At 46.6% G+C, this 15,241-nt stretch overlaps 1 protein-coding gene across 2 annotated transcripts in view; it reads right to left on the reverse strand.

Annotated features, from left to right (window-relative positions):
- The window catches only part of CDC42BPB (CDC42 binding protein kinase beta), a 97,261-nt gene extending 83,680 nt beyond the window's left edge, over nt 1-13,581 (reverse strand). For both annotated transcript variants that reach the window (XM_075426605.1, XM_075426604.1), the window contains exon 1: nt 13,340-13,581. In XM_075426605.1, coding sequence (XP_075282720.1) covers nt 13,340-13,517 — 178 coding nt within the window. In that variant the 5' untranslated portion in view covers nt 13,518-13,581. The remainder of the gene's footprint in view (nt 1-13,339) is intronic.
- Between the last annotated feature and the right edge of the window lie 1,660 nt (nt 13,582-15,241).

The following is a 15,241-nucleotide window of genomic DNA, read 5'->3' on the forward strand; positions in this document are numbered from 1 at the left end:
CTCTTGCACAAAGATAATCCATTATCCTTCACCAGCTGTCACCCATTTCAGAGCTCCCCACAGAGCTCTGAAGGTAAATTACCGGGAGCACGTTTTCCAGTGAAGTATCTGTATTATTTATTCTGTAGCTGTCAAGCATACACTTGAAGTAAGAGCTATTATTACTAATGTGCACAATGACATATTACAGCCACTGACGCAAAAGATCATTGCAGCAATGGGTGCACAAGTATGCGCTGCTGTTTGAAAGACACCACTGCAAAGCGCCCTCTCTAAACACAAATAGGAAATAAGAAGTAAAAAGTCTGAACAATGAAACAAAAGACGAAATTCAGGACATGGGAGGAGGGGGATGATATTTCTCCGTAGTTTTAGGCAGCAAGACTTTGTCCAAAAAACAAGCTATTGCCATCACTTCACATCTGTTCTTCCCCCAAGGTATCTGCAGAGTGTGCAGGTACCTCCCAAGAGGGAAGCAATACACTGCAACTAGAACACAGTGTGAACAACTTCCACACATCAATCACACACAGAGCAGAGGACTTGCAACCACAGCATCTGAAACAAGTATACAACATTTTGAACAAAGTTTCTTCTGAAAAATTAACACACATTATAAATTGCTCACATACACAGTCCTTGTCCCAGAAGGTTAATGGACCATACCAGACTTCCAGGCATCTAGGAATCATGAGAATTTTGAAAAACCTTACTATTTTCCCAGGAGTTTGCTGCAAGCAACATACTCAAAACCACAGATGTAAATTCATTACATGGAAAGTTAAGCATCACTTACTGTATTAATAATTACAACACAACACTAAAAGGCATCAGTTCTTGGTTTTTGTCCCATTTGTACATTGTTATCCTCATCATTGACAGCACTTCCCGTGCTACTGTATATCAATACTATTTTGAAACACTGAATTTGTTGTGTGTTTCGGTTTCCTAAGTGCAGTATCATCAAGAAAGAATATCAGCACTAAAACTCATGTTGCTAGTCCAACCTCATTCAAGTCATAGAAGCTCTTATTTTACAGATGAAACCAAAAACCAGATAATATCTCCCATTAAATTTTTACAACTATGAGGAAGACCTGTTTAACCCTGTTGTTAGCAACTGCTTAGTCAGACTCCTTATACTGTCAGATACGAGGGTATTAGGTACCCTACTAGACAGAGATTCCTTTGTGATACGAGAACTTCTTTAGCAGAACAGCTAAACCTGTGTTTTCCAGAAGTGATGATTCAGGCTTGCAGCCATGCAGGGATTGCAGGCTTTTCTGACAGCTCCATGGAACAAAGTTTTAAAATACTTCAACTGCTATCAAGGCTAACAACTACACATAAGGAAACCACACTTGGGAAAAAGCACTAGACATAAAACATAGGTTCAAAGTTCTCAAAACCTGTTCTGGTAATTCTCTTCCAGGAACAAGGGAACTGGTGCTTTTATTAAATACATGGCAGAACAACATGAACAAAAATTAGTTTCCCATCATTTACAAGCCTAAAATTTAGTTAAAAGCTTGTCAATACTTACAGACTATGTGGCAAAATGCCAACCAATCAGGGTAAACACCTAAGACTACAAAACACCTAATAGTAAATTCAGACGAGTTGTGTCAACTACTTTATCTACAACAACAAAAAGAGTCTATTTCACATATTTCTTTTCATTCTGGGAAGTATAAAGAACAACTGTTTTCTACTAAAGCAGCCACAACGCTAAATAAATTTGCTAACAGAGGAAAAAGAAAAAGATGATTCTGAATCACAGAACAATTTTAGGTTGGAAGGGACCTGTGGAGATCAGAATCCAGCCTGCTATTCAAAGTTGAGATAATGTCAGAGTTCAATCCAGTTGCTTGAGGCCTTGTCCAGCTTAGGCTCATCTCCTAGAATGGAGACACTATCACCCTTCTGGGCATCTCTTCCAGTGCCTGAACACCCTTGGGAGGAATTTTTTTTTTTTCCCCTTAAACATAGTCAAAATCCTCCTTGCCATAGCCTGTGTCCATCGCCTCTCCTTCTTGGTGGTGCATCTGAGAAGAGTCTGCCTGTGTGTTGTCCCCAACCACACACCTGGCTGCTGAGGGTCATGATCGGATTCCCCTTCTCCAGACTCACCAACCCCAGGCATCTCAGGCTGTTCTCGCCCATCACGTGCTTCAGCCCCCCAGCCACATCAGCGGTTCTCTGCTGGACTCACTGCAGTTTCCCAGTGGTTTTTCTGTACTGGGAAGCCCAGAATTGGACACAGTACTCCCAAAACGGCCTCACAAGTGCTGTAAAACACAGAATAACCACTTCCCTCAACCTGTCGGCTACACTCTTGCTGATGCAGTCCAGTACCCAGGCAGCCTCCACTCCTACAATGATGCACTACTGACTTTTTCAACTTACTGTTTACCAGCACCTCCAAAATTTTTCTGCAAGGCTGCTTTCTAGTTGGTCATTCCCCAACGTTTACAGCTCCACAGTGCAAGGCTTCGCACTTGTCATGCTGAACTTTGTGAGGTTTTACAGTGTCAAGGAAATACAATGCTAGCATGCAAAAGGTAAGAATGGAACGTAATCTCTGCTACCCTTGCCCTCAAAAAGTGTCTGAAACAATAAACAAAACCTTTATGATGTTTAATACTATCAACAAGAACAGGAGGTTTGTAATTAGACTACTTGTAGCTCTGATTCTGTCAAAATCAACCAGGGCACTTCTGCTCCTGGTTTGAGCCACCCAAACACATGCACACCTTTACCATTGAGGACAATTACTGCAAAGCCCTTTCCTAAAGGCAGTAAAAGATTCTCCATCACTGACATTTTTTTCAGTGAATCCCCCTCTCCCCACTTCTCAAAGCATCAAGGGCTTTTGTCTTTACAATTCACATCAGATACAGTCGACTTCAGGACGAGCACGCAATGATTATTTCCAGCCGTGGATGTAGACCTGACTGGGTCTTGGCTGCCCGGGTCAAGCCTGACCAGCACAGCCCTACACCCAACCCAGTAAATCCTGCCAGCCTGCAATAACATGCACAGAGCGACAGCCACAGTTCAGTTGCCTTAATACCAGTAAATACTTCTAAGGGTAAGATAAAGACAGCCTATGGGCCCGACACAGCCTCCAGTTAGGTATCTGTAGTACCAGGCCAGCAGAACCACAGGTTGAAAACAGCTGTTTGATATTGTCATTATTCCCAAATTAATTATTAACTGTCCAGGAAACCAAAGGCTGAAGTTACTGGTAATGGCCATCTTCGGTTACATAAGAGAGTAAGTTAGCACAGCCAAACTTCATTCCCCCATGCAGTGATACTATACCTCATGACTAAGGTGTTTTGCTACAACCAGTTAAAGCTGGTCTGGAAGGAAAATGTTTGTGACACAACAGCCCAACTCATCTGCAGTTTCTCAGAAAGTTTGCTCTGAAAGACGTAAGTGTTGCGAGGTTAGGAAAAATACCATGTTACCCATAAAAGGCAGAAGGATTAAATACCGCAGACTCCAGCCTTCACTCTGCATTTATAACCCAGCATCTAGCAGTCACTAGCTACCAGTTATTCTGCCAGAACCTTTAGACCACTTTCAGCCATTCAGTACATACAAACCTTTTCTTCTCTCAGCCTCCTGTAACAAGTCATATAGGGTGAGGTTCTGAATCACAAAAATGCAGTTTCCCTCTTTTTAGGTGAGTAACTGGAGAGGGTTGCAGGGCAACAAAGCCATCCTAAAAGGCACCACTGACAGCTAGTTCTCAGTGAGATCCCACCCTCATCCTAAAAAGCATACAAACTAAAAATAAAGAGAATGTGGACAGGTATTGCATTCCCGTTCCATTCAGATACAGTGTAAATGATCACGGACTAGATAACTGAAAATCAGTTCCTTAATATAAAATTTTCAATACAAACTTCTTACTCAAGCATACCTAGCCACAGAAAAATATATATGCTACTCTCTTCGATCCACAGTCCAAGAACGGTCAGAAGTCTGCAGAACATGCACACTCGGTGTCCATCTCTCCGGGTGAACAAGCAGACCACAGCCATATAACCATCACACACAGAAATGGGGGTGGAGGGAATGACGACACATGACAACCTAACTAATCCTACCAGAAAAAGAGCTAAATTTAAAGGCTAAACATGCATCTTACAAAGCAAACCTTTGGGAAATATTTCAAAACGATAATAGGATCTTCATGCCTAAAGTCACTCTCCTGCTGTTTCTACTCTGCCTTAATTACAGTAAAATAAAAGACATTCAGAACACTCCAGCTTTCGGTATTGATAATCCAAGTCCCACGGGTAGCAACAAACCTGGCAGCACACAGAAAAACTCCATGAAGAAGCCAGTTTTTGAGGAAGGATGGGCAAAATGAAGATCACACAGGTCATGCTGTAACAACAGCAGAAATCCAGAGGTGTGCAAGGCAATGGAGATGAGCCTCATCCAGCCCCAAGGTACACATGGATCTCTGGAAGAACGAGGTGGAACCAGAGTAAGAGGAGCACCTCAAGACTGTGACAAAGGTTTCATATGCCCCAGAATTATTACCATGCAATTACTAAGAACCTCATCCTTCCTCAGACGGGGACAGAGATCTCCCCCATCCCACACAACACTACTATAAAAGGGTTTTTAATGCTGGGAGAGGGTATTTGTTGTCTTTTTTCCCAGTACTACAGCGTTTAAACCAATTCAGGGCATGATCTATTTTTATGTACCTTTGGAGAACTTCTAGCAACCCAAAGCTTTTCCTTAAATCTCCTCTATCCAGGGAAGGCACACAGTTTAGTTCTTAAACTAAGGGACCATTACCAGAAGGGAGATCATAATACACTAAAACCCCCCATACTTCTACAGTGGTTGCTACGTTTTGGGTAAAGTTACATCATGCATAAAAAGCAGGAATCCACATCCCACAAACTACATGATCCCAAATAAAAGTACAATAGTGACAGATTAGCTGCAATACTCCTTTAAGACTGACCTCCACATATCTACTTAAGTGAGTTCAAACTGGTTTCATCTTACTTATTACTTCATCTTCCACTGAATTTTTTGATGAAAATTAGAATATAACCCAGGTTTAAGCTGAACTGAAAGTCCAGACAGAATTTTGTATAGACTTTTCTAAAATCCTGAGCATGCACGTCTTGCTAAACTGACATAGACACATTTCAAATAGGACTTCACAAAGCAATTATCCATGTTTATTTTTGTGCTGGAGAACAATTATAAATGGCAAAAAAGGATTTGGGATATATGTGGAATCAATGCTGCTTCTGATTTTTTCTTCTTCTTGGCCTTTTTGGGAAAGGCAGCTATACATATTCAGCCCTCAACAGCACTGCACTTAATCAAATTAAAAATTATACCTCAGCCTTCATTAATGCAAACCTGATTAATAAACTCCACACATTTTTCAATGTTTCAATACTTGGTAAAGACATCCCCACCATCTTCCAAAGCTCAGACTCCTTTACAGAGGTCTCAGGTTGGGCATCCAGAGGTACTATCCACATTTGAAGCTTTAGGTCATGGTTAAGCAATAACAGTGCTAACAGTGTTAAGACCCTGATGACATGAATGACAGAAATTAAGATCTCAGGCACTTCAGGATGCCTAATGCCTCAGCTGGCAATGACTGATCCACACACTCCATTTGAATGCACTCTATCTACAGACATGATTACTGAAGTCTATGCAAAATCAGAGCTTAAGAAAACAGAGTGTAGCTTCCTATTGAAGAAAGTGACATTCATTATAGTGAACAAAGATCTTTACAAATGAGAGCTTGCATTCTAGCAAACTGCATACACTGATGAGAAAAATAGAGCGGAATATTTTCATATCACGAGACAGCTAAAATGAACAAATCACATTGAACCACAGACTAAACGTACTTAGAAATTCTTAGACCTGGAAAAACGTTTTAAAATTAAATCATTTTTCTTCAAAAAAAAAACCAACCATCACACAAACCAGAAAACTATAGCTTCACTGGGATATATTAGGGAGCATGATACAAGCTCTTTGGTAACGACATCAAGAATATACTGGAATTCTCAAATGTACCTTATGGAAGACTTAGAAAATTAATCTCAACTCTGTTTAAAGTATTATTAAAGACAAAAATATAGTAAAAAGCTTTAACAAGTCTGTTCTATTTTTCTAAACAGATCTGCTTGTGGTCCATCATACTATTCATCTTTTCAGACATGAGTAATGAAAATGATGAACACACAAAATTTTTCCTACTCTTAGGCACTGTATTCTTTTAGCGGCTCAGATAAATTTGCAATTGTTTAGGTAAGTACTATAATTCTTCCTTTTTGTAATACCCATCTAAAAACAGCTTGCATGAACTGCCTCAAATTACAAGCAAAGGATATAACAATTCATAAATTTGAAGAATCTGTAGTAGTTTAACATTCCTAAGTAATTTCAGCTGCAGATCAACCTTTCTAAAACCCCAGACATTCATATATAACCATAAAGTAAAAGCAACTTGCTAAAAAAAGCTAATGAAACAAGTCTCTTCAGTTCTGACTCACACAGTTCAAATCATTTGTTTCTGGTAGGTGTAGAAGAAACTGACTCACTCCTACATGTGAATTATTTGCAAAAAAAAAAAAGGTTAGTTCAACTTCATTTGATGAAAAAGTTCACTGCCCTGAATCTGCCGATTAAACCATCCAAGCCATTTCTACTGATAACGCGTAACTGTGCCAGCCACAGAAGTTTTAAGGATGTAAACTAAGTAATTCAGTAATTTTTTTTGCAAAACATTAAATCTCAGTAATACCTGTGAAAAAGCAATATGAAAATAATTTAGATTTCTTAGTGAAAGTAGTCAGAAAAAATATTAGATTTATGGATGCTGATGAAACCTCACTTCTGCATTCTACAGCTTATCATGTACCATGAGTGAGAAACTACTAGCTGCGTGCATTTTTTCTGTATGAAGACAAATTTATCAATGGCTTGCTTACCCCTTTCTGAGTTTTCATATATGAACAAAATTAAAATACCAAATACAGGTCACAGCCTTTAACATAACACATAATTCCTCAAGCCCTCAGTAAAGACCGTTGCTATTTATTAGCAACTTTATCCACAGGAGAAAAGCGACACTGACTAACAGCACATGCCAATGTATCTCTCATCCTCCAGACCACGTTACTTTCCCACTGTCAAAATATGACTCAGGCATTCGGTGCCAATGTTTCACAGCATAAAGTTTTACAGAAAAAGACATTAAAAGATACTGCCTCACTCTAAAAATAACAGATTAGAACAGATGTACTATAAAGGGTCCATCATACACACAGCAGCAGGCTTTGAGCCTTTTACCTTCAGATCACTAGCCCCAACTACAATGCCATCAAAGCTAACACAGCAGTTTAGGCTACTTCAACACGAATTAATCCTAACATCTTTTTCAAAAGAACAAAACCATTTTACTCAGAGAATGCAGGAAACTGGGATTCAGCAGCCACGCTCGCACTGTTCTGCCAGATGGCCATCAAAGACTTCATTAGCAAAGGTGATCCAAGCTATGCTGCCCCATCTCCGATCACAGGAAAGCCTTCAGGGAGCAGAAAGAAACCATGGCCATCACCACCACTGGCCTTTCCAGAACCTCTGCAAGGCACCCGTATCTTCACCCTGCCCCAGTGGGCCCTCACCCACACCCTCCTGCCACAAGCTCTAGTGTAAGGGACCATAACAGGCTTTGGTGGATTGAGGATGGAAGTAGAGGAACTTCAGCTGGAATCCGAAATTCAGTTCTCCTGTTCATCAGCTGTCTTCATTATCCAACTACACTCACTTGGTACATGTGCCCAACAGGCTTATCGCTCACTGCACAGCCTCTGCCTGCACAGAGGAGGATGTTCTACTAGCTAGCAGAGCCTGAGGTCCCTTCCTGGCTTTCTATGGGTATTTCTGCAGGCAGGAGGGAAGGGCTAAAGGGAAAGAAGAAAGGAATTTCAGCCCTCAAGTCAAGAGATACAACATGTTATCAAGTGACAGTTTTTCCTGGTGTAACCCAAAAAGGCCAAAGAGCCTCATAAGCAACCCTCAAAGTCTGACAACACTAAGGTCATCTTAAAAATACTTAAGGAAAGTTTCTGCCTTCTACACCAGCAGCACCCTCAGCCACACATCGTGCTCCTACCCTCACCTAGCACTTTCTCCAGCATATCAGTGCTTGTGGCAGTCAGCACACTAGGTCTACCCTGCAGATAGTTTTGAAGATGCTCTAATGCAGTCTAGGAAGAACTTTTCTCAGGTCCACATCTACATTTCTGAATACTGCTGCTTTCAGGCTGACAGAACAGTATCTACACTTTTCTGAAAGGCCATTCTGCAAGGTTCTCCCTTCCCTCATTAGATATTTTTTTATTTGAAAAGTTAAGGTGCCTCTTTAAGCAGAACTGGAAGGAGGAGAAAGTAGGTCTGGGAGTAGACTTGCAAAGTTCACAGTCCCCCCAACAGCAGGATCCAAACTTGAAGCACCAGTCCTGACAGCAACCCAAAGCTGTGAATCACTGCACCAGCAGCACGACAGCAACCTTTCCTGGTGAACCTTCCGCACGTCATTTTTCCACCTATAGTCCAGCTCAGGTCTAACAGATACATACCCAAAACTGGTTGCTCGAGGCTAGGCTAGCGAAGTTGTTTTGAGCGCTCTGCATGCACATTTTCCCCTCCTCTAGCCCAGACTGGGAATATATTGCTGTTACTACACCAGCATCTGCTGCCTATTATGCCAGACTATCTTCCAGGGCTCGGCAGCAGGTGCCCAGCCGGCCTACTTGTGCTAATCAGCTGCAATCTTCTTTCTTTTCCCCACAGCTTCAGCCCCCCTACAGTAAGTTCCTCTCAGGGAAAATAAAAACAAACAACCAAACAAAAAAGCTACCACCACCATCCGAAAGCAGAACACCAGTCTAGCTGGGTAGCAGACTTTGCACAAACTGAGAATGCAGAAGATATGTCAGCATTTAAACAGACAGCTCCTAACACATCAGGGGAAACAGTCCACAGAAGTATGCTGTGCACCTGCTTCAAGGAAAAAAAAACCAAACACATGCATTTCAGATCAGTCTAAACTGCTCTGACATTGGTTTTGAGGTGTTCTCACAGAGAGGACTAGCCAGTACATCGTCCAGGAGTGAGGCAACACTGAATGCACGATGTGGGGACATGTGCCATCTTGCCCTCCGCAGCATGCCAGCAGTACAAGACAGGGTCAGAGGAAACAAAGGCTGGAGCAAGAGAGTCTATGCAGCACCAAGAGCATTCTGAATACAAGTAAGGCCCATTCCTGTTAGACTCTTCTCTGAACACGCTTGCCTACTGGCTGCAAACTGTGCCAAGCAGCTGTTCAAAAATGGGGCAGCCGGTTGCGCCAGTCCCTGCTGACGCGAAGTCAGGGGCAGCAAGCAGCAGCTACAGCCAACCAAGATAACTCGTGAAAAACAAGGTGATGTCAGATGAGCACAAACGTGATGCCAGCCAGCAAGGTGCCCTGCAAGCAGCCACTCTAGCACAGGATTATGAAAGATTCGGATCCCTCAGTATGACAGAACAAGTGGCTCCAAAGGGAGGAACACGCTCTACCTGACAGCCAAAGGAGGGGTGATGCACAGACACCTGAGCTGCAGCCATGCTGCTCCAGCACTCCTGTACTTCTCTTCTTGTCATGTGAAACAAGGGACAGTGTACGTCTTCTGCAAGAAGGGTCTCTCAGGAGGTCCCTCTGCAGCACACGGCCAATACCACCCCACAGCTCCCAAGCACTGGTGTGCACCATAATACATCAGGTAAGTCCAAAGCCCATGGAGCCACCTCTGTGCTCGCTGATAGCTTCAGGTAATCTTCACTAGTGGCCTAGGTCAGCTTTACCAAAGGAAGGGTCTCCACAGACTTCCAGGCAAGACTGTTTTACAGGCTTTCTAGGATCCAGGACTGTCCAAATCCAGCACCTCCCCAGACGCCAGTGAGGTTGCTCTACTGACAAGAAGGAAGGACAAGCAGAGATGGTCAAGCAATCTGGCCTCAAAGGCACGAGGGTCATGGCAGCCCAGTTTCACTGATGACTTTCAGAAAGGAACAAGCAAGCATAACCAGAACAAACAGGACTCCTCGCTGTTCAGATTCCTCACTCTAGGAGCAGCAGATGTGGAAACAGTTTAAAGACACTAAACACAGATTTGAGAAATTCTTTCTGAACACGTAGACACGGGTCTGCTAGCTAACAGACTTGGATTCAATTCCCACCAAGAATACTCAGCATTATTTCACTATTTATTATGGAAACAATACAGTGACAACCAATTGGGCGAGATCTTGTTCAACAGGAGTTATAAATAACCAGAAAAAAAAAGACTTTTGAACCCCTCACTGGCAGCTCAGCTAGCTCTTCTCCAAAGATATTTGGCATAAAGTTATGTGTATTATATTTTCAATATAGGGAAAAAAATATACTCTGTCTGAAAGCTCCGTTCACCATGGGAAAGCTACAATTGCCAAGGTTAAAATGGCAGATTCTTACAACATTTCTAAAGCGATGGAAGCCACAAGCTGCCTCAAGGCGAACGGCCACACCCTACGCTCTTCTATGGTTAGCAAATAGGAGGAAGATTTTGTAGAAATAAGCCTGTGGCAGGACTGCCAGGAAGCAGCAGCAGGATTTATAGGACAGAATCAATGAGATCCACCGTTTGGGGCTCACCAGCCTCTGCAGGTGAGGCGAGAGGCTCCTACATGTTGAACAGGGAGACAGTGGCATAAGTCTCACAGGATAAATGTGAGACAATTTTCTGGACACCCCACTTCCCTTCTCCCACAGTCACCAGCTCCAGAATACAAGCAGCACCACGCTGCTGTCAGAGAGCAGAGATACCCACATCCAGCAGCTACACCACGCAACTCGCCATCTCCTCTGCCCCCCACAGCGAGGAAAATACTCTGCCTCAACTGCCATGCCTGAACTCTGTTTTCTCTTGGCAATTAAGAACGCAAGCGAGTCCATTAGCCATGCTGAATCATTTTAAGGGAATTTTATGTGTATGATACCTCACACCCAGTTTCAAATCCAAAATAGTACAGAAATGCTTGTTGTATAGCTCGACTTAATTTAACCTTAATATCTATGCAGCTTATTTCCATTGTCAATGATAAGTCTCCATTTTGTCAAAAGGGAATTCCTTCTGTCTCCAGCTGATAAACACTGATCTTCAAAGTATATCCCAAACATTTAACTACACTCCCATGCTTATACAGACGCACAACAGCACACAAAACTTGTACACATCAATCCACGATATCTTCTAACAGAGAATCAGACTGTAATTCAGACTGCACATCATGACATGAGGAAGATTAGTGTGTTTGGCTTGATATTCTCCCTATTAGCTAGAGGCAGAAACAAGTTCCCTGTCAGTGGAAACATACTGTGAGGGCATTAGGACACAGATAAAAGGTGTCTCGTTGTTGGCATTTATTTGTTTTTAACAGCTTGAAGGAAAGGGAAGAACACACAGTATCAACCATAATTGGTTTTAAGGGTATTCCTTGTTGATGGAAAACAAATATACAGCAGTCCAGATTTAGGCCCATCCCCTTACCATCAAGAGCCTGGATTACAAACTTTTATCCCTGCTCTGCAGCACCAGATGGTAGCTCACATACATTTCAATTATTTATTGAATAGGCACTTTGTTACACTGGGGTAATCCCACACTGCAGTAGGAACTACACGCTGGTTTTTATTGCGAGCTATACTTTTCATCAAGTCAGTAACCTTTTCACATTCAGTGAATGCAATAAATGGAATTCAAAAAAGCGATTTTATAAACAATTGGATAATCGGCCTCTCCATCGCACAGAAAATGGCAACGCAGGGATCAGTCAGTAAGATACAACCACCAGCAGTGCTATAGAAAAAGCGTATCATTCTTTGGCCTGCCCCAAATCCTTTCCTCAACTTCAGTGCTCCAAGTACCCCTGTAGCCTGGTCTATCACATTAAACAGTTTGTAGGTGATCACTCGTTCAAGCCATCGGCTTGAAAACAAGAGTATAAAACCAGACTGCGCTTTGCAGAAGACATACAAAGCTCCCACCACAAAACAAATAATCAATGTTCCCCAGGCTGCAGCCTTGCGGGGCAGATGTGATAAAGTGGTTAATTATTCAGTTGGCAATCGCATTACTGACGTCAATGCAAGAGTCCAGGAAGTGAATCCTCTTAGTTTGTTAGCGTATGACAGAGTGGTGGTCCCCACAGAAATTAAGGAGAACCAGCTGTCCCTACGTGTTAGTGCTCTGGTCTGTAGTGCTGAATACACATATTTGCATTTACTGGAGTAAATCAGCCCCTCCCTCTCCCTTAGGAAATCCTTCGTTTTGGAGTTTATGTTGGGTTTTTTCCTTTTTTTAAGAAGACTCTTTAAAAGCCTAATATAACTGTACACGCATGGAATAGCTGATAAATGGGACAATACTCTCCTGAGCAATGATATCTTCTCCCTTCCCTCCAATTCTTCTTCCATGGAGAAGTTAAGTCACCTCCATGATCCATTATTATTCATAACTTAGTTAGCTGAATGAACCAGTCAGCCACCATGGCCACTTTAACATAAACTCCTTCAGGCATGCAGCAGGGAAGGATCTCCACTATCCACATACCCGTAGCCAAGAGTCCCAGCTCAACAACATCGGGCAGAAAAATATTCTCCTAAGCGTTATCACAAGCATCCGCGCTTTCTTTTGTCAGCACGCTCTGGACTGTTGGGGTTTTCTCACTATCAGGCTGCTTAACAGTAGGAAACCATTCAAGGCAGCTGCTACAAAGGCTGCCCGGGCCCGCTCCGTCCTTCGGGGGCCTGCCCCCATCAAACAGACCGCACCAGGAACGGGAACCGTTCTGCAAGGCACGCCCGCGCCCTCTCCAGCAGCAACAAACCGGCACCAGAGCCGCGCTCCGCAGCCGGAGCCTGCCCCCACCCCCCCCAGGCGGGACACCCTCCGAGCACCGGCCTGACGCTTCGGGTTCAGCCGAGCGGGCCTCCAGGCCAGGCCAGGCCCCCTCCCCACCCACGTCCCCCCGGCGCCGTTCCCGCTGGGGCCGAGCGGCGCGGGGCGGAGACCGGCCGGGGTCAGGGCCCGGCTGCCGGCGGGGTGTTCCCGGGGAGGCTCCGCAGCCAGGCGGTTCCCCCTCCACCTCCTCCCAGCCCCACCCCGGCCTGGCCGCCGGCGGGGAGCGCGCTCCCCGGGACCGGCGCGGCCCCCTCGCCCCGCTCCGCGGCCCCCGGGCTCACCCCACTCGAGGAAGTCGCAGACGTATCGGTCGCGGCGGAGCGGCGAGTCGCGGCTGCACTCGGTGTAGACGCCGACCAGGAGGTCGAGCAGGGTCTCCACGCTCAGCACGCCGTCGTGCCGCTGCGGCCCGTCCAGCACCAGCTGCTCCAGCCGCTTCAGCCGCACCTTGGCCGACATGGTGCCGCTGCGGCGGCGGGCGCCGGGCCGGGCCGGGCCGCTCGGGCAGGCGGCGAAGCCGGCGAAGCGCAAAGGCCCGGGGCGCCGCGCTCAGCCCCGCCGCGCCCCGCGCCGCCTCCCGCCCCTCGCGGCCGCGCCGGGGCCGAGCGGCTCTTTCCGCGGGCTCCGCCTCAGGCCCGGACGGTCCATGGGCCGGGCCCGGCCACCCGCCCGGCTCCGGCCTCTCCGCGGCGGCTGGGAAGCGCTGCTGGCGCTCCCGCTCCTCCTGCCCCGGCGAGCGCGGCCCGGCGGAGCGGCCCCGGCGGCGCCCAGCCACGCCCACCACGCAGCGTCGGCGCGCTCCGACGTGCGCAGGGCCGTGCAGGAAGATTGGGACGAGCGCCGCGCCGTAGCGGGGGGGGGGGGGAAATGTGTGTGCTCCCTCCGCGCCTCGGCAGATTCGCCACGGAGGCCGCGCGAGCTGCGCGTTCCCGCCCGCATTTTCGTCGCAGCCTGCGCCATCGCAGCGGGGCTTCGGGGGCTAGGTCCCCTCCCCCGCCGGTCTGGAGGCCGGGCGGCCTGGCCCGAGCCGCTGCGCCAGGCCGCGGCTTCCCTCGAAGGACCGGGGTGAGCCCTTTGCTGGGCGCTGCCGACCCCCGGCCCGTGTGGGGCCCGGGAGACTGCTCCGGCCGTGGCTGGAGCGGGGCCTTCCCTCTGCCTGCCTCGGCCTCGGCGCCCTGTCCTGCTGCCGGCCCGGCCTCGCTGGAGCCCCCAGCCGCAGGCGTGGGGCGGGCAGGGGACCCAAGGCCCCGCGGCAGGGCATGGCGCCTGGGAGCTGTGGCGTTCTGCGCCTTGCAAAACCTATCCGGGGACAGCGCTTTATTTCAAAGTAGCGGCAGCGGGGCTGGGCACATGGAGCCCTGCGGGTGAGGAGCCGCTGTCCAGCTCCCCTGGAGGAGCAGGGAGCGCGCTGTGAGGCGCTCACACTTTCTACAGAGCTTTTTTTTTTTTTACATTGCAGCCTGTTCTGAGAACTGTTCTCTCTGGAGGCTGCAGCACCTTCAGGCAAGATGCTAAGTAGCTTGAGATGGGAGTTTCCGTCTCTAGGAATGCAGCCGGTCAGGTCCTGATGCAAAGCTGAACTGGGAAGGATGCCTTTTCCTTGCTTGTCTCCCCCCGGCAAGTAGACGGAGCTCTGTGTGCTTTCTGAAAATCAGCACACCAGAAAGAAAGGCAGCAGAGCGCTGGTTCTGCCGGGGCTGGGAAACCCCCTGCCTCCAGGAGCGGGAGCTGGGCAGGGCTCTGCACTGTGGTAGCTGCAGTTGCCAGGGGCCCTCCACGGTCAGACGTGACATGTCGGTCATCGCTGAAAGACCCGAATGTTCTCGACCGACCCTCACCTTCAGGGCCAGCAGCTAGGCCAATCCCGACTGGTGCTGCTTACAGGGAGCTGCCCTTTCCAAAGGGTCGGGAGCATAACCAGATGGAGCTAGATGGAGTATTGTGTAGCAGAAGGTATTGCTCTCAACGTGACAGAGAGGTCCAGCAGATGATTACAGAAATACTTGTTTCTAGGAGCCCTTGCCCCTCAGGCGTGTCTGACAGATGCCTCTTTTGTACCAAATACCTGTTATATCTGAGAGCTATTCAGGTCGTAACAATACTGTGCTGTGCATTTGGACCTAGTACCTGGATCAAAAAGGTACAGGCGTGTTAGGACCTGATAATTCTAAAAAGTGCAATAG

Source organism: Opisthocomus hoazin, chromosome 7, assembly GCF_030867145.1.
Source record: "Opisthocomus hoazin isolate bOpiHoa1 chromosome 7, bOpiHoa1.hap1, whole genome shotgun sequence".
NCBI classification, from domain to species: Eukaryota; Metazoa; Chordata; class Aves; order Opisthocomiformes; family Opisthocomidae; genus Opisthocomus; species Opisthocomus hoazin.